We start from the raw sequence: 18934 nt of genomic DNA, 5'->3' as shown, positions 1-18934 counted from the left end.
GCATCAGCTGGTCACTCGAGTCATTGCCGTGCTGTCATTTATTAGAAATAACCTGCGTTAGCCGCTTACAGGGACGGGAGTCAGCATGAGGCCCTGCCTGGGGGGAGGCTGCTTAACACGTGGGGCATGAGATGCACAGAGGCCCTTTAGAATACACCAGCACTGGGATGTGGGGGAAGGAGGCTGCAGGCCTGCGATGCTCCCACTGCGCTCAAGGCTGTGCTTGGTGCTTCTGGGAACTCAGAGCCAAGGAAGCTGAGTTGTTGCCTTTGAGGGGCATCCACTGAATCTGAGGGAAGGCAGTCACCCCACACGGCCAGTTCACTCCAGCAGAGTGAGGTCTGTGCTTATAGAGAGTCTCTAGGATCCACAGAAGGAAAATCAAGTAGGCTTCCTGGAGGAGGAGGCATTTGATATGCTCCTTGGGAGCAGGTCCATTTTGATGAAGAGAGGGCAGCACGGCAGTCTGGGGTGGCAGGGGCTCAGGCAGAACTTCAGGGGGAGGGGTGGGAGCAAGGCCACTAGAGCCCCTCGGAATTGGGTTTCACTGGGCTGGTCCCAGGGAGCCACACGGCAGCTGCTCTTGATCCGAGGACATGCGACCTTCTGAATGAGAAAATTCAGCCAGGACCAGTAGGACTGGGAGCTCGAAGCTCTAGAAGACCTGATTGTGGCCTGGCCACAGCCTGACCCAAGGGCCAGGCTACAGACTACACCCCGTGCCCTGAGCTCCTGCCTGAGGTCCTGGGAGTTCCCCACGCTGTCCTCAGAACAGAACAGCGGGCAGCTCATCCCCCAACCTCCTCTACTTTCCCACGATGGGGAGAGGCAGGTGCCCCAGGAACGCGGGGTCACAGGTTACTTGAGGGTCCGGGGCTCCCCACTGTGCCTTCACTGCCCCTCGGGGAGTCTGGGAGTCTGGGATGAAGCCACCAGGCCCTCAGGTCAAGCTCCCTTGCGTGGATCAAAACCACTCATCTCTTCGATGGGGAGCACGGCGGATGGGGCCCATGGCGGGCTTTGCAGACTCTCAAGTGTGGTGCTGGGGTCCAAGAAGAGCTGAAGAAGGTTCTGTTCTCAGGGAAGAAGTTTGAATGGGACGGAGGGCAACAAATTTGCAAACTGTAAGGTGCAGCCTAGTGTTGGGGATCTTTCCTTGCCCAAACCCCACTTTCCCTGTTATCTGAGTCCTTGCCTGGGGTCTCCCATTGCGATGGGGCCCGGCTCTGCCCGCAGGCCCTCCCGCCCCAGGCGCGCCGCAGCCGCTGCTGGCCTGGCTTCTGCTACCTCTGATGCTGCTCGTCCTCCTCCTGCTCCTCGCCGCCTACTTCTTCAGGTAGGAGTGTCCCCGGGGCGCGGGCGGACTTGCCCCAACCAGCTCTGAAGAGGAAATGAGCTGCTCGAGGCTGCAGGGCGGGTGTGGGCCCAGACAGAGGGTGGCGGGGCTGGTGACGGGAGGGGCTGGGGATCCGCGGGGTTGGGGACCGGAGGCCAGGGTGGCTCGGCCCAGCCATGAGCAGCAGGAAGAGCTTCTCCCGGCTCACCTGGTGGGTATCGCCACGCAAAGTCCCTGTGGTCTGGGAAATGCCCCCGGGCCCGGAGCTAACCGGTCTGTGTCTCCAAGGTTCAGGAAGCAGAGGAAAGCCGTGGTCAGCGCCAATGACAAGAAGATGCCCAACGGGATCCTGGAAGAACAAGGTACCAGGGGGCCGGGGGCGGGGGTGCGGTGGGTGTTGCGCTCTTTCTGACCTCACCGGGGGCCGTGGTCTGCCTTTTGTTTTAAATGTTAAACTCCCTCAGCTTCGAGACTCCCATCTCGCTCTCCCTGGTTTGACGCTAGCCTTTAGGGTGGTAGAATTTTACCATTTCAAGACTTTTCTCCATTTCTCTCTGGTGGGAAACAGACACTTGCTTTCAGTTTGTGGCTTTGTTGGAAACGTTCACATCCGGTCGTTTTTTTTACGGAGTTTTGACATGTAACGTTTTTCAGTAAGCCCTCACAGTCCTTCTAGAACGAGATGGCCTGGTTCTTACTCTAAAGCGCTCTGACGGGTTTCCCTGAAATTTGCACTGGTTCGGAGCGCGATGCAAAAAGGGAGCCGATATGTGTGTATGTGCAGCGGGCATGGTTGCTGTCGGTGGAGGGCTTCCAGACCTTTCTCCCTCCGCTCTGAGTCCAGTTCAGAAAGCGTTAATGCAACTGACAAGGCACATTGTTTCTTTGCCCCCCCCCCCCCCCCAGCCAGATGGCCGGGAAAGTTGTGTGAGGCAAAAGCTTTCAAAAGTATTGGTTCACACCAGTGGCTGTTGCTTCCTCTGGTCGCCTGCTGCCGGCTCGTTCCACGCCAGGAGGGAACAAACACGCTATCAGACTTGAGACGCGCTGGCAGGACAGGCCGCAGGGACGGACTCGGGGGGGGGGGGGGCGGCTCCAGGGCAGTTTCTCAGGCTTGGGGCCGGGCGTACCTTGTTAGGTGCTAACGTGGCCTCCGAGGCCCCCTTCCTGCCCCGATTCCCTGCCCAGCACCTTTGAGCAGCTGGAATGGGAGGGAGGAAGGTGTGGCTGGTGAGCCCCGGAGGCCCCCGCCAGACTCCTTCTGACACATCTTCTCTCCGAGGAACGAGCCCGGGGAGGAGCTCTTGGCTGGGCCGCAGAACGGCGCTGCAGGTGGGGACAGGCCCTCTGCCGCCTGACGGCAAAGGTTCCACGTTAACCTGTTGAGAATATCGGCGCATTTTCCGGGGAGGGACGCACATGCCAGGGATTGCTCCGTTTGTCTCGCTCGAAGTTGATGGAAGGAATTTGGCCAGGAACTGCCCCGCAGCCAGCCCTTCCCGGGGCCTCCCTGCGCGCTCGCTGCCGAGCAAGCGCAGTGTTTGCCTCGTTTCTCCTGCAGCTCACGGGCTGGCCGCATCCAGGGCCGTGTGTGTCACGAAGAAGACAAGGCTGAGGGAGACTCACATCCTAACCAATTCCCGGTCTCTTCCCAACTCAAACCAAAATGATTCTTGCTAGTTTATTAACATAATCTTCCTCCTTATTTCAATCCTGGAAAATTGAGCTGACGGGCAAACTGCCCAAATCCTTTGCAGAAGGAGCTGAGTCGAGGGGTCTGAAATAAGGCATCTGTGGTGGGTGGGAGCTGGTCCCCACCCCCACCCCGAGGAACACCTCTATTTGTAAATGGCGTGGGTGTATCACAGGCGACAGATCTCCACACTCACTCAGGTGCTCAGACCCCCTCCCCGGCAGCCCGGGCTACCTGATCTAAGAGCAGTGAGCTGCCCACCCCCCCCCCCCACACACACACACAGCTTTGTCTTTCTTCCAGGAATGCTGTCAGTCCATCTGGTTACGGAGCCAGCTGTCCCGGAATGTGGCTCAGTGGCCCCCATGTTTCTTTTGGTCCCACAGAGCAACAAAGAGTGATGCTTCTCAGCAGGTCCCCCTCCGGGCCCAAGAAGTACTTTCCCATCCCCGTGGCGCACCTGGAGGAGGAGATCCGAGTCCGCTCCGCAGATGACTGCAAACGCTTTCGGGAGGAGTTCAATGTGAGTGGGGTGGGGGGGTCCTCTGTCTTGTCCTGGGGTGGAATACGCGGGCAGGTGGTACCATATTTCAGGATCCGTTGCCTGAAGACGGGAACTCTTGCGTCAGTCATGACCCTGTTCCCGAAGCGGGTTTCTGGAGACCTGATTTTTGCTGCAGGACGCCTTCCCACCCTTGTTGCTCCTTCCTAAGATGGGACTCTTGAGGGAGATGTTCCCAAAGGCTCCTTTCAGCGCTAACACTCTGGCTGCCGTATCCTAAAATCCAGCATGACGGAGACTTGGGAATCTTGTGAACATGGAGAACCAGGGCCTGAGCAGGCGGCGGTGAGACAGTTCCGTGTTGAAAGCGGGGAGCCCCACCCCACCTTTCATGGGCTTCGAAGAGCTTACGCATCTCGCTGGCAAAGGAAATATGCCTCTTCTGATCCCCGCTCAGAGCATGAATTAAGCAGTTGTGGGGCTCCCTGGGGGGGGTGGTGCATGAACTCTGCCTGTGAGAGCCCTTCAGTTTGAGGTCTGCTCCAAATCCTTGCCTTCATTCGGCTACTGTGACCTTCTCTGTGGCCTCAGTGATGCCCGTCGGGACAGTCCCCATGGTAGCAAACCGAGTCTCCTGACTCAACAAGACTACGGACGTGTGTTCACCATGCTCCTTTGTGTTGCTCGTGTTACAGTCAATGTCCTGGGACTCCTGAATGTGTTGGAGAGATGGGGGGGTGGGGGGGTGGGTAAAACAGACACTGGGAAGTCTCCTTGGGTTTGGCTGCTCAGAGTTAATCCCTGACTGTGTTTTGAGTTTCGTTTTTTGCATTTTCCTGGTTTCGTGCACAGCCATGTGCTGAGCGTGGAGGTTGCAGGAGGAAGGGCCAAGCGGACCGGCTGTGGACCATGGGTCCGTTGCACCTGCTCCGCTGGCCTCCACCACGGGGGTGCGCCTTGGCAGCAGAGGGGCCTGTCTTAGGGACCTCACGGCTCCCTGTGAGGCTCCGACAGCAGGCTTTGTAAAGAGCAAAGCATTGTGCAGTCGTTTTACCCAAAGATGACACTGCTTCAGCCCAGGGGACGTTTCATAAGGAAACGTCCGGTGAGGGCATGGGAGGTGACAGAGCATTTCACCTGCACTTGGCTTGTTTTCTAACCCATGCCTTGTCCGCCTTTATCCTGCTTCCTTTTAATTGTTTCTAAATGTATCCCCCCACACACTTTTTTTTGAGAAATTAGGTCATATTGAAAGACAGCTCTAAGCCATATTGTTTTGCAATCTGTCAGCCACATGAGCGAAGTGAACTCCCCACGTCCAAACTCTCCAGGTCTGCAGCAGACTTTGCCCCTCCTGCCTGGTCCCAGTTGCCCTCGCGCTGGGGTTTCTGCACGTGGTGGGGGGGGCGGGTGGCCGGGACAGCAGGAAGCCGTGGTCAGAAGCAGCGGGCTTTGCTGCCGTCTCGGGGAGGAGTGAGGGCCACTCCGATGGAGCAGGGCCAGAAATAGGGTCAGGCAGGTGAGGCTGTTACCCCAGGTACAAAGAAACCTCCATTCTTCAGGAGAAATAATTTTTAAGGCAACAAGCAAATATATCAAAATCAGAGTGAACGATCCATGCTGAGCGAAATAGTGCAATTGCGAATAAAGACGAGGCCCTGCCGACGGGTTTCTCCGACGCGGCCTGTCTCTGCAGTTACCCATCCTGACTGTACATAAAGGTTTCATGAATGGGTCCTCAACAATTTTTCTTTTTTTGGCTTTGATTTTGTCTTTAGAAAGAAATTAAATATTCAAAGGCATTGGAATATTATTTTGCTTGATTTTAGGGGCAGTTCTGGGGAAACCACTTTAAATTGGGTGCTTTATCCTTCTCGCCCTGCCCAACCCCTCCCACTGAGTGGCTTCCCTGTGGCCCCCTGGAGGCCTCTGTGCAGGGCGGGGCGGGCAGATAAGCAGAGGGGAGGAGGGCCTGGGCCTGGCGCTGGGGGACCTGGGGCGAGCTGCCGGTACTCTCTGGACCCGTTTGCTCCTCTCACGAGTGGGAGCCGGCCGGGCCCTCAGCCACGTTTATGTGGCTTGCCCCTTGTCAGGGCCCCAAAGCCTGCCAGGACCAGCGCAGGCCTGGCTCCACACTTGAGCTGGACGACGGCATCTCATCTCCCTCCTTGGCGCCCGCTGTCCTGAGTTCCAGTCCCAGACGCTGTGGAAGGGACAGACGAGGCTCAGAGTCGTCCAACCAGACTAGTCGGGATGTGCTTATTGGCCGACCCAGGGCTTCAGTGGCCTGAAAGCGTTTGGCACGGGGGTCAGCTCGGTGGAGCCGTCGGGGAGGGACAAGGGGACGCGGGCTCTGGCCTGCCCGGATGCCTGGCCCAGCTCGTCTCTTACTAGCCCAGAGGGCTTTGGGCCATTACTTAACCTCTGCCTGCCTCAGTTTACTCACCTATAAAATAAGGATGCTGCCTGCCACAGGACATTCCCTGGAGTATCCTGACACGTGAGAGAAGCAGTTGTGGGCCTTGCTTAGCTGCGTGTCTGCACAAGAGGGGGCTGCGGCTGCCATGCTTCTGAGACCCCTCCTGGGAACCCCCAACCTCAGTCATCACCCCTCCACGCGCAAGTTATCCCACGGAAATCTGTTCCAGGCTCCCCAATTAAGCCCCATCAAGGGAGCGCCATTCAGACCCAGAACAGCCCACTTCCCCGGACAGAATCTTCTCAGTCTCAGACCATCCGGCTAGCCCAAGCCAAGGCCGGATGCAGCCTGTCATTAGCGTTGTGGAAAGGCACAGGGGCGGGGCCGCTAGGAGAAGGCCCGACAGGGCATGCAAGCCAGGCATGTCCCCCAGAGCTTGCTGGAACAGCTCCCACCGCGCACCTCTCTGCCCTTCTCCCCACCTGCCCAAATGCCAAGCATGGAGGAAGGGGAAGGGGCGGGACCTGGGGCTCCTCCCGTGTGTTCATGGACATGAAATCTCACCTCAAGGGAGCAAACAAACAAACCTCCTTCGGCCACTGTATGTAACTGGACGATCAGTCATGGTATTTGGTGACCAATTACCACGCACGTGGCTCACACCCGGCACCGCAGGGATGACCCAGTTACGGCGGAGCCCTCCCCCGGGTGCTGTCCCGCTTCCCCTGTGCCATATGAGCAGCTCAGAGTCGAGGGTCCATGGGCACACGGACAGCAGGAGAAAGGGATGGGCCAGCCCCTCGCGGCTGTTACTCTGTGTGCTGGGCTACGGAGACGTGTTCCCTACGCAGAGCGCTGGGCCTCTCACGCCAGGTGCCCCTCTGCGCCGCCCACGAAGCCAGTGTTCCACCCCAGCTCCGTATTCCGGGTCTCAGGTCCCTGTGGTGGGGAGGGGTGGCAGGGCTGGGTCCACGCTCGCCACCGAGACCCCTCCGGCCTCTCTACCCACCACGTTGTAGCCATTCACCTTCCAAGGAAGAGGGAGGCATCCCGGGGCCTCTTTTTCTTTGTCTTTTTAATGTATTATTTGTATAGACGTTGATTTGTAGAGCGGTTTTAGGCTTGCAGAGGGTCAGGGTTCCCACGTGCCCGCCCTTCCCTGCACACGGGTTCCCCGGCTGTTCCTGCCTCCGTGCGCTCCGCGCGTTCCAAACGGTGACTCCTGCTGACGGGTTGTCATGCTCTCAAGTCCAGAGCTGGGGTTCCTGCGTCATCCATCGGGCGGGTTTTGACGAACACGTGACATCTTAGTAATACACCTTGTTTTTATTTTCAGGGCTGAGGTCAAAAACAGGTTTCAGGTATAGACAATGAGGAGTCGTAGAATGTTATCACCAGTTGCCTGTCCAGGGCGGGTCCAGGAAGTCAGTGTCAAGACAGCTTTGATAAGAATCAGAAACTCCAGCAGAGAAGGTGCTGGTCCCAAGCAACCCCCACCACCTGCCCCCGCCCAGGCTGGCCTCCACACCGGCCCTGGAAGGTTCTCTGACCATGGCCAGCCAGTGTGGTGACCCCAAAACGGGGAAAAGATGACACTGGCTGGCAGGGGCTGAGTCAGGGATGGAAAAGCCCTGTAATCCGGGAGAGGGACGCGCTAGGCACCTGTGCGTGGCAAGTTCTTCCCTCCTGACTCACGGGGTGAGCAGGCCTAGAGTCTGGGCTGCACTCTGAGCCCTGCCCCCACGCCCCTGGGACTTTATACTTGAAGAAGGAAGCACCTGCCTCGTGGCCTCGTGGCTGCGCCAGGCCAGACGGCAGGCCCTGACCCATGTCTGCCCTTGCAAGCCAGGGCATTCCGGCCACATCTGCAGCAGCCGTGGGGGGCGGTTTCCTCATCTGTAACCTCAGGATCCTGTCATCGCAGGATGGCTTGTGACGGCCGGGGCCCCTGATGCAGCTCCTCCTACGGGGCCCAGCACACCGAAGATGCTGCAAAGACTCACTTAGTGCTTGAATTCCTGGGGTTCCCGGTCCGGTCAGTGTTTAGGTTGATGTTGAAAGGCATGATGTGGGGGTTCAAAAGGCTCTTTCCCTCTGTGCACTGCGGCTCATCTGAGTGCAGAGGATGACCCAGCAGCCCCCACATGCAGGAGCATGGCCCGAGCTGGCAGGATGGGAGGGGCCCCAAGTGGTCGAGGAATGGAAGTCAGGGAGCCCGGGTTTGCGTCCACTGAGCAGCACATCGGTTACAGGGTCCGAGTGGCCCCTTCATGTCGTCACCTGAGGCCGGGGGATTAGGAAGCCAAGGGTGCACACAGGACCCCTGGGGATCTTCGTGCTGGTCCCGGGTGGGGCTGGGGTCAGCAGTCGCCACAGAGCCCCCTCTGAGCACTCACTGCTGGACCCTGAGCACACGGCGTTGCAAGCAGGGGCCCCAAGGCTGAGTTCCTGGTGCATCACTGTGCTTGTCCCTCAGCCCAGCCCCAGAGGCAGAGTGTACCTTCCCAGCCCCTCTGCACAGACACCCTTGCTCTCTACCCCAGGCTGTCCTGTCATTGGACGTATTTGTAGTGGGCCTGCTTTGGGCCCAGACACACCGCTCCAGGGGACTGGGTGACAATGCCCAGGCAAGTCCCTGACTTCATGTGTCTTCGGGTCCAACCGTGGGTCATCACTATACCCACGGCTCCCTTGGCCTGCTAGCCAGAGTGCCTTTCATCACGGCTCTGCCCAGCGCCCAGCACAGCCCACAGGCAGAGAGGGCCGCAGACTGGGGTAGGGGCAGGGGGCTGTCCAGATGGAGTCTTCCTCCTGCCCGCGTTCCTTAGAGTGGCTGACGCGCACGTGGTGTCTGGATGCATCCCTTTTCATGCTAACTGTGTTTTCTTTTCTAGTCGTTGCCGTCTGGACACATACAAGGAACTTTTGAACAGGCCAATAAGGAAGAAAACAGAGAAAAAAACAGATACCCCAACATCCTTCCCAGTAAGATTTTACCTTTCTTGCACGATGGGTCCCATCGGGAGTATGTTCGACCTTCCCTCGCGGCTCCTGGGACTGTGCCTGTCGGGGCAGCATGGTGGTCGAGTGCTCGGAGATGGGGGCCCGCACCCGCACCGCTGCAAACCCGTGTTTGCACCGGGAGTATAGATGCCCATCTCCCACGGGCAGCCTGAGCCACCTCTGTCGTGGTGGGTCTGGCCACCAAGCCTGTGCTTGGTGTTGAGACCCGCGCTGCCCAGTGGCCAAAGGGAGTGCCACCTGCATGGGCTGGCAGGACCTCCGACGGGATCCAGTCCTGAGCCCGTCTTGTGCTGGTGGCCCTGGCCCTCTCCTTGTCTCAGACTCTGTGCTCCTGGCACCAGCAGCAGGTCCCCTGGACTAGGGACAGAAACAAAAGAATAAGAAATGCCAGGTGGTGGGGGGCACCTGGGTGGCCCAGTGGGTTAAAGCCTCTGCCTTCGGCTCAGGTCATGATCCCAGGGTCCTGGGATCGAGCCCCGCATTGGGCTCTCTGCTCCACAGGGAGCCTGCTTCCTCCCCTCTCTCTCTGCCTGCCTCTCTGCCTACTTGTGATCTCTGTCTGTCAAATAAATAAATAAAATCTTTAAAAAAAAAAAAAAAAAAAAAGAAAGAAAGAAAAGAAAAGAAATGCCCGGGGGGTTGGCAACCTTGTAGGAAGGCTGAGAAACCCCAACCACTGCGGGAAGCCAGGGGAGGCTTTTGGGGCCAGGGCGGCTGACCAGTCTGTCCAGGGAAGTGGCTGGCTGGGCCACGCCCTGGGGGCAGCTCTCACAGCCTCCCTTGGTGCCAGGACAAACCTGAAAGTTCCCAGTTGCCCTTATACAAGCTGGTCGAGGAGGGTTTCCATACTCTCCGTGCAGCTGGACCCCCACTGTGAGCTTTGCCCATTGGGCTGACAAAACAGTAGCCAGGAAGCCTTTAAATCCTGAACCCAGGCCTCCTAGGCATGCCCAGAGAGCCTCCCTTCTCCGACAGAGCCTCCATGGGAGCAAGGAAGCCAGCCTGTGCAGTGGGCTTCAGGCCGTGGACTCTTGGTTGCATGTTCAGGATCAGAGTGAAGTCCATGTCTTTTCTGGCCAGAGAAGCCATGGTCTGCCCAGTTTGCGTGGCCTCTGGGCTCTCAGTGCTGATAGAAATAATTCTTCCGAACCTCACAGAGGATTTACATGTGTTGTTTGCGAAGGCCCCTGTGAGGCTGTGATCCAGATAAAATGAAAAATAACCAAATAGCCTTTGGGCTAAATTGCATTTGTATAAGCCGCCAAGGGAGCAGCAAGAGATGGGTCAGGAAGCTGTGTGACCGTGCCGCTGGGCGGGGGAGGGGACTTGGGCCCACACTGGACTCTGGACATGCAGGGGGACGGTTTGGGAGGATCGGGCGTGGGGTGTCGGAGAAGGAAGGAGGCCAGCCACTAGGCTTGACCAGCTCCAGTGAGGGGAGAGTTGTGGGGGGAGGCTTGCGTTCTGTGGGATATTTTGTGTCCAATAAAAACTGGGATATTTGGAAAGTAATATTATTATCTATTATTGGCTTAACTAATTAGCTTCCTTAATTCGTTTACTTTATTCGTTGAGCTGCTGAATGTGTAGGTTGAGGACTTCGTCCGAACCATGCGCTTCCCCGGGTTCCTGTCCCCCAGTTGTCTCTTGCTTACTAAACCCCCATAGTTTTTACTTTATATTATCTTTTGCTTTTTTATTTACTTATTTGTCAGAGAAAGGGGGAGATTGAGAGAGAGCACAATCAGGGGGAGCAGCAGGCAGAGGGAGAAGCAGGCTCCCGGCTGAGCAGGGAGCCCTATGGGGGACTCAACCCCAGGACCCTGGGATCATGACCTGAGCCGAAGGCAGATGCTTAACTGACTGAGCCACTGAGGTGTCCCACACCTCTAGTTTTTAAAAGGTGACATTTACGCTGAAAATTAACAGTATTTTTGGTGAGACCTCAGTGGGGGCGGGAGTAATGGCCAGGTGTGGGAATTAGCTGCACCCGCCCCAATGCGCAGAGGTGATGGCCCAGGGTGGGGGACTGCCTCCCCCAGCAGCAGAGCCCACCCCCTGCACGTTGGCTCCAAGCCGTGTTGTCCAGCTCGTGCTGTGGAGGGAAGTCGGCCTTTCCTGCTAGTATAAACATGGGACGGGGCCGATCCTGCGTCCTCCACGCGGGGAGAGGTCCAGCCCCCGCCCCCTCCTGCCCAGGCGCCCCGTGCCAAGGAGGCGGGGTGCTGGCAGTCATCAGGGGCCAGGACGTTCTGCCCGGATGTAAGGTGTTTCGCGTGGATGGGACACTGGGTCTCTGGGATGCTTCCAGGAAGACACTTGGCATGTGCCCTGAAGACCACCAGTGGGGGGGGGGGGGGTCCGGCATCAGCGAGGCACAGGCTGAGGGAGGGGGCGTCTCCTTAAACTGAGGATTTGGCCAGAGATACCCCCGGGGCCGGCTGGGGGCCCGGGACAGGAATGGGCTGGTTCGCTGGAGGTGGTTCAGGGAGTCTCGGGTCCGCGAGGCCGGGCTGTGGAAAGCCTCGGTGGCTCGTCAGGAGACAGCATCGTCTTCTCCGGAAAAACAGCAACAGATGATCATTTCAAGAAATAATGTTTTGAAAGTGAAGTGTGACTTTCAGAATAAAAAGACAGGAAGCTCTTAGAAACTGTGAGATTCTAAATCGAACCAGGAGGCTATTTTTTGCCCTCTGCTTTCTATAGTTGCTCTCAAAGCGTAAACTACACCAGATGATTTTCAGCCAGCTTTACGCCTGTTCAGGAAGAGCTCTTTCTGCGTCAGGGCTGCGGCCCCTGGGAGTGGGCGGGTCTCAGAAATGTCTGCCTGAGCTGGACCTTTGGAGTTTGATACCCCATAAAGGTCATGACTTTCCCTGGGCGCCTCATTGGCCCGTCATGCTAGGACAGGACGGATCTGGCCCAGCAGTGCGATGTCCAGACAGTGGTTGTCTGAAGCCGGCCTGCCTTCCAGGCTCGCGGGAAACCACAGCTGGGATTTGGGGTCCTTGCCCCAGAGCCACACCACAAGCACAGCCTTCTCAGTCAGTGTCCGTCCTGTGGGGACTAGGGAAGATAAAGCAGAATGAGGATACAGAATTTCTCCAGAATCCATGCAGTGAATGCCTGTGAAGCCCACATCCTCTACCAATCTCTGTGCCCGGCACAGCGTGACTAACCCCAGAAGCACCTGTGACCCTTGACCCCGGCCCTGGGCTGAGTCTGGGCAACCCCACTCTCGCTCCTCTCAGGGGAATAGGAATATGCCAGCAAGGAGACCCAGGCCCGGGCCTGCAACCACTTTTAACGTCGCATGAAACTATCTAATTTCCTTTAAAATCAGAAAATAATATATACGTAATCCAATCTGGGTTACATTAAGCTTCATATTAACTCATAACGCAGTCATAAAATAAAATGTTTCATCTTTTTTTTTTTAATGGAGGGCATGGCCTATGAAGGTAGAAGTGACAAGGGTCCACCGAAATCACAAGGGGACCCTGGCTGAAACCTCCCTGAGGGGTGTGTGCACACCCCCCTCCAAAGCACACACTCAGAAAGAAACAGAGAAAACACACTTACACCACACACCCACATATCACACCCTCACACACAGAGAAAACCCACCCCACACAGACCTCTCCGTGGTCCGCCCTCCTACTCTGGGCACTACTTGTACAACAAGCCAGAATCTTCCCGGCAGGCGGCCCCCCTGTGCTCAGCCCAGGTGTGTGTGCCTTCTACCCACTTCCCATCCCTAGAGATCTGAAGGCTGATGGTTGGAGTGTGGCGTCTGCTTGTCCTTTCCCTGGAAAGCCTGGGAGACGGGGTCCTGTTCTTCCATCCAGGGTTATCCTGAGTACACCAACCGGTGCCCGGCTGGGGTTTCAGAGAAGCCTATTGGGATCTCACTGTAGGGTCCTAGCACGTGCTGCTGCTCCGGGGGTAGGGAAGATCCAGGGGCTCCCACTTGAATCTTTACCTCCGCTGTCATCCCGCGGGTTTTACTGAGCAGCTGGCTAGGGTCTGGCACTGTCCTCCATGCGGAGGCCCAGTATTCAGTGAAACAGATGCGTTCCCACCGTCATGCCACGCGGGGTCTCCTGACACCCCCTCGGTCCCTGCGATCACCGTGGGAAACCCGGTTGCGTCCTTGGCAGCGTTTAATGCCATCGATGGAAGATATGTACGTGCTATGTTTTCTGGTTCCTTTTCCTCGTGTCATGTTTTGTTGTTTCTTTTTTAAACAGATGATCATTCCAGGGTGATTTTGAGCCAGGTGGAGGGAACCCCGTGTTCAGATTACATTAATGCTTCCTACATAGATGTAAGTCTGCCATTTTCCTGTCCCCCTGCCCAGCATGACGCGCACATCTGGACCATTCGGGGGCTCAGTGTGAATCATGACTTATCTCTGGGGGCCAGGAATTAAATCATCACAACTTTCGTGGGCCATTTGGCCATAGCACGGGTGGCGTGGTTGCTACCAGGCCTTTTGAATTAGCATCTCTGGGGATTCATTTTTAAAAAGCCTAGAAGCACATGGGACATTGGTTACAGAGTTCTTTATGTTACTGATAAAACAGGTTAGGAGGGACCAGTAAGGCAGGTTTATAGTCAAACGATATCCACTGCATTAAGAACCCCCTTTAACTGAAACTTAAAATATCATTTACTAGTAATTATAAAATTATCATGAAAACACAGTGGAGGAGAATTTGTATCTATTAACCAGTTAAGAATATTTAAGTGTGTGTGTGTGTGTGTGTGTGTGTGTGTGTCTGGGCAAGTATTAATGGAAACTCGACAAAGGGACGATCAAAAGTAGCACAATTTCTGAAGTTGCTAGTGAGTTTTCTTCCTATTTCTGTGTTTTCCAAGATTTTCGTGATTACTATGTTACCTTCCAAACAACAATGAAATCCTTCAGCAGAGGCAATTACGAAAACCTACCGACCCGATTTTATCGTTCTAGGGTTATAAAGAGAAGAATAAATTCATCGCCGCTCAAGGTAAGCTGCTCACTGTGACTTGCAGAAGATGATTCGGGTAAAATGCCGAGGACGGCGCCCGGGTCCTCCTCTGACGGCCGGAATGCGGGGGCTCCGTTTCGTCTTCTTGTCCGTGTGCCGTGCTGCATCTCTGTGGCCTGAAAGCCGTCTGTCCCACCTGTCCCTGCGTGCAAGGCATGCGGGGGCGTCTCTAATCTCGCGGAGCCTCGCGACACAAGGCAGTGCTCTGCTCACCCCGAGTGTCCTGGGAGATGGGCAGAAATGCTGGGCTAGAGTCTGCGTCTTTGAGAGCGTCCTGAGGTCATTCTGTGCATCTGTGTGCGAAGTCCGTAAAGCTCATTCTGTGTACAGAGCTTCGAGAACGCAGACACGTTGGGGCCTCTGGGCGCTTTGTCCCCCTCTGTGGTCAGGGCCGACCGATAAGGAGCGTGACGGGCGAGGTCATTTCTAAGTGTGGGTGTAACAGGCATGTTGGGTGCTCGTCCACACAGTGTGTAGGTGTAGACAGACAGACATACCTCTTTTCCACATCTGCCTGAGTCAAAGCCAGGGCACGCAGGAGCCCAGCAGTGACCGTCTCAGAGGGCTGCTTGTTAATTCAGACAGACTTGGATCTCTTTCAGCTGGCTGAGCTCTGTGTGGCTCCCACGTGGTGGTTGATTTTGGGGGCGGGGGTGGGGGGCATGAGTAGCTTTTCAGATCAAGGCCATACCCACGAGGATGCTTCAGCCCCGGCAGCAGGCCCTCAGCCTTGCACACAGGCCACTTCGTGTGTGTGTGTGTGTGTGTGTGTGCATGTGTGTGTTTCTGATCTGGGCTACCACCCATCGCCCCAGGAGCTGGGGCAGGCCAACAGCAGGTGTCTTCAGAGAGCAGGTCCCAGAAGTCAGCGTCCATCAGCGTCACTTGAGAACTTACCAAAGATGCACATTCCCCAAGAAACAGGGCAGGGCACATGCACGTACACCCAGAGGACAACAATGTTGGAAAACCTGACAGACGTTAGCTGACACAGATAGAGGCTCCTCTCTCTCCCTCTCTCTCTCTCTCTCTGTCCTTGTGAGCAGGGGAGGCAGCCCGGGGCTGAGGCGGCAGCTGCAAGCAGCTGCCTCTGTGTCTTCCTGCTCCGCCCTCCGTGACGTGTCACTGTCTTCCTCCGGGTCACAAAATGGCTGCTGCGTCTCTGGGCTCCGTGTCCATCTTCAGGCAGGAAGGAGGGCAAAGGGCAGAGGACTTCCTTCTGGGGATGCTTTATCTTTGGTTCTGGCCGCGTCTCCCTGGACGGCCCTGAGTACGGCCCGCTGCGGGGGTCTGGGACACGCGGGCAGGGGGTCGGACACGGAGGGCGGGTCGGCCAGTCTGCAGTGTGTGTGTGTGTGTGTGTGTGTGACGCACGGTCACCTGTACCGTTCTGGAGTGGGCTCTGGTCTCCGCAGGCTTGACGAGCCCCAGTGGGCACAGGCTGCTGTGACACGCAGGCTGACCCGAGCCTCATCTGAACACCCTTTACTGCTTGTGATCGGGGTCACGCCCCAGGTGCCGGTGCGCAGCCCCCCAGGACTCCCCAGCCCCACCAGGGTCGCGCGTGTGGTGCTGCGGCGGGACCCGGCGGGGAAGCGGCCGATCTCCCGGTCGCCGAGCAGGGTTTTCGTGCCTCGGAGCAGCAGGGCGGCGGTGGCCTCCCTGGGGCCCCACAGCCAGGGTGACGGGGGCGGGGACCCCCAGGGACCCTCTCCAGGCCTGACTTTGGGATCATCCCCTATCTACAGGCCCCAAACAGGAGACAGTTAACGACTTCTGGAGAATGATCTGGGAGCAGAAGTCCGCCACCATCGTCATGTTGACGAACCTGAAGGAAAGGAAAGAGGTGAGCTTGGCCTTCCGACTCACAGAGGACGCTCTTGTAGCTCCTGGGGCTTCGCTGGGGGGCGAGCTCACCACATCCTTTTCCTATTCCTCTCCCTTATCACCACAGAAGAAGAAGAGAAAAAAACAAAAAGCAAAAAACCCACCAGTGGTTCACAGCAATTTTATCTTGAATTAAATGCGCTGTGTTCCCCGCATCTCCCTGCCCTAGACCATGACGCGGAAATGTCACCCTGCCCATCCTTACCTCAGCCAAGGGCCCTGGTCAGCCGACTGCTCTCACGCCCGGGTGGGAGCCACAGGCCTCAGAAATGAGAGCCTCAGGGTTTTCAGGCTGGCAACACGGTGGGCCTCAGACTAGAATCAAAGATGGATTTCCTGCTTCTTACCCAGACTAGAGAAAGGAATTTGGAAAACGAGGGGCATCAAAGGCACGTCACTCTCACGCCTGTGTGAGCTTTTCTAAAGCAAAACGGGTGTTCGTACTTTATAAGAACCCGAAACCTCTAGAAAGAAGAAGGATAAACGGAGTCACTTCCTACATGTGGCAGATGTTCCTTCGCGTCCACTCTCCTGGACAGACGATGCGGGGGGGGGGGGGGGGGTGCGTGCTGTAAACCAGCTCACAGACCCTGGCCCCCACGATCTCTGTCCCCCTGGGCAGAGCAGACGCCAAACAGAAAGCAGATCAAGGTAAAGTGTCAGGAGGCGACATAGAAATAGCAGGGGGCCCAGGGCCCGCGGTGGGCAGCGAGGGCGGAGCAAGCCCGGCGGACAGAGGGCTCCGAGGGTGAGGGCGGGGGGCGCGCCAGGCCTTCTTTGTGCCGTCCGGCCCTTCCCTTCGTCCCCCCAGGAACAGGGCAGAGCACAGCGTGATTGTGGCTTCGGGGGCAGGAAGGAGGGAGACCCCCCACAGGGAGTAGCACCTCCCTTCCTTGGGTATGGGTCAAGGCAGGGCCCGGAGTGGCACCGTATCTCCGAGGCTGGAGGGACCTTGACCAGACGAAGCCCAGGAGAGGCGGCCCCTGGCAGGGTGATGGGACCCCGAGGCCAGGAGGGATCTGCTGGGCCCGCAGCCATGCCAGGAGGAGAAATGCGTCAGGGAACGGGGCTCGGGCCTCTGAGGGGAGGCCGAGGCGGGGGCCCGTGGCAGGCTTCTCAGCAGAAAGCGGGGCCTGAGTTGTAGAAAGTGAGCTTGCTCTCCAGATGAGAAGAATTGGAGGCTAGAAGGAGACTCGCTAGGCATGGGGAGACTGTTCTAGCATGTTCCAGTGTGCGGGCCGGAGCAAAGTGGTGGCAAGCAGGTGGAGAGGAAAGGCCAGCGTGCTGGGAGACCTCTGTCCTGCTGGTCCCTGCGGGTCTCCACCCCAGCCCTGCCGTCACTCACAGGCCTGGGACCCAGGCAGCTAGGCTCGGGCTGTGTCCTTTGAGACAGAAGTCGTGGGCCGGGCCCGGGGAGCTCAGCTGGAGCTCAAGGTGGACACTGGTCCACAGGCAGGACAGGCAGGGAAGAGCCCCTCCCGGTGCCACCTTCACTAATTTGTTTCGTACGTGCCAAGTGATACAGGAAAAAGCCTCCAGTTACCATTTCCTGCCGGGTAGGATGGGGTTTTTGTTTTGTTTCCAAGGGGGTTGGGACTGGGCTGGAGAGGCCACCCCCTTCCCCCAGAGTGAATCCTGCCCCGTGAATGGAAAGAGGGACAGGAGTCGGGGGGTTGAAGCAAGCGCTGAACGCTTCCCACGCTCCAGGCAGATGCCTGGCCAGGACCCGGCCCCCAAAGAGAAGGAGGACGCTGCCCTGGGAGCCCCGGGGTTCCCTGGAGCCAGCGGCCCTCCGGCTGCCACTTGAGCAGTGCGGGGATGGGGGTGGTGAGGGGGAGGGCTTGTTTACAAACAGGAGACCCAGTGAGACCAGCACAGGAGCGGCGGGTCTCAGAGCACGCCTCCGTTCCCCGCAGCAGGCATCCTGTTGCCATGTCACTGGACATTTTCTCTCTGATCTGTCTCCGAAGCCTCCTACTGGATTTTTCCATTTCTGTGACTCAGAGCTGGCCGGTTTCTGTATCTTGATTTTCACCATTTCAGATGAGATCATTTCTCAATAGAGTTCCCTTTTCTTACTTGGTTACACTTCTTTGTCCTCTCCCTGGCTTCAACATTCTGGCGAAAGGTTGTGAAATGCAGTTGCTCCAGCATCTCATGATCTGACCAGAGGGAGGGGACTGTGGCCGCAGCGGGACCAGGAGGCCGAAGGCAGAGAAGCTTCCACACGCACAGCCCTGTGGGGGGCCCTAGACTCAACCATCAGGCCCAAGTGAGGGCCTTTCAAGGGAAGCATCTCAGGGGGTCCTGGAGGGTCCCCCAGGGGGCCAGGAATGGCCCAAACCAGCACCTTTGAGCTTCCGATTCTCCTTGGGATGCTTCAGAGATGTCCTGGAGGAGGTAGGGGATATTGTCCTGTTAGGACGGCGTCCTCACGCTCTCCTGTGTCCTGTGCTCACAGCGGCCTCTTCCGCCTCAGGCTGCAGGTTCACAGTCTCCCACGTGTAGCCACCGGAAGCCCAGAGGGAGGGCTGGTACCGAAACAGGCCTCTGTGTGCAGGGCACCTGTCCTCTGTGGGCCCCTGCTTCAGCCAGAGCAGACTCGGGACTGCCCCCCAGCAGCTGCACGGCCTCGCATTCTTAGCCCTTTCCCAGCTCCGGGAACCGCCTGAGGGAAGCTGGTGTGTGCCGATGGCGGGGCCGGGGGCGCCCCCAGACCTGGTTATCTCTGTGCAACCATCCCGTGTAGGAGAAGTGCTCGCAGTACTGGCCGGACCAGGGATGCTGGACCTACGGGAACATCCGCGTGTGCGTGGAGGACTGCGTGGTTCTGGTAGATTACACCGTCCGGAAGTTCTGCATACAGTCCGTAAGCACTTTCAGTTACTGGCTTTCTGGAAAGGCCGTCCTGCGGAGAGCAGTGTCAGGAGCAAATATGCGTCTACTTTTTTAATAGGAAGACTTGCCCCCCCCCCCCTCTGCCGGTGCTGTAGGAGCTCTCGCTGAGTCGGGGCTGGGGAGGGCCACGTGCAGGAAGGGG

General features: G+C 57.5%; 1 protein-coding gene across 11 annotated transcripts in view; it reads left to right on the top strand.

The window, feature by feature from the left end:
- The window catches only part of PTPRE (protein tyrosine phosphatase receptor type E), a 151928-nt gene that overhangs the window by 112984 nt on the left and 20010 nt on the right, over nt 1–18934 (top strand). For 9 of the 11 annotated variants that reach the window (XR_009353209.1, XM_059172838.1, XM_059172834.1 and 6 more), the window contains 8 exons: nt 1237–1336; nt 1625–1698; nt 3416–3552; nt 8845–8935; nt 13225–13301; nt 13950–13986; nt 15756–15853; nt 18644–18763. Coding sequence is in view for 10 of the 11 variants with exons in the window: in XM_059172838.1 (XP_059028821.1) it covers nt 1237–1336; nt 1625–1698; nt 3416–3552; nt 8845–8935; nt 13225–13301; nt 13950–13986; nt 15756–15853; nt 18644–18763 (734 nt within the window). In the remaining variant the exon portion in view is untranslated. Of the gene's footprint in view, nt 1–1236; nt 1337–1405; nt 1548–1624; nt 1699–3415; nt 3553–8844; nt 8936–13224; nt 13302–13949; nt 13987–14899; nt 15278–15755; nt 15854–18643; nt 18764–18934 lie in introns of those variants that run through there. The other 2 variants (XM_059172842.1, XM_059172843.1) reach the window with 2 other exon arrangements.

Source organism: Mustela lutreola, chromosome 4, assembly GCF_030435805.1.
Source record: "Mustela lutreola isolate mMusLut2 chromosome 4, mMusLut2.pri, whole genome shotgun sequence".
NCBI classification, from domain to species: domain Eukaryota; kingdom Metazoa; phylum Chordata; class Mammalia; order Carnivora; family Mustelidae; genus Mustela; species Mustela lutreola.
The sequence above is the reverse complement of the archived record's forward strand: the minus strand, read 5'-3'. Positions and strand labels throughout refer to the sequence as shown.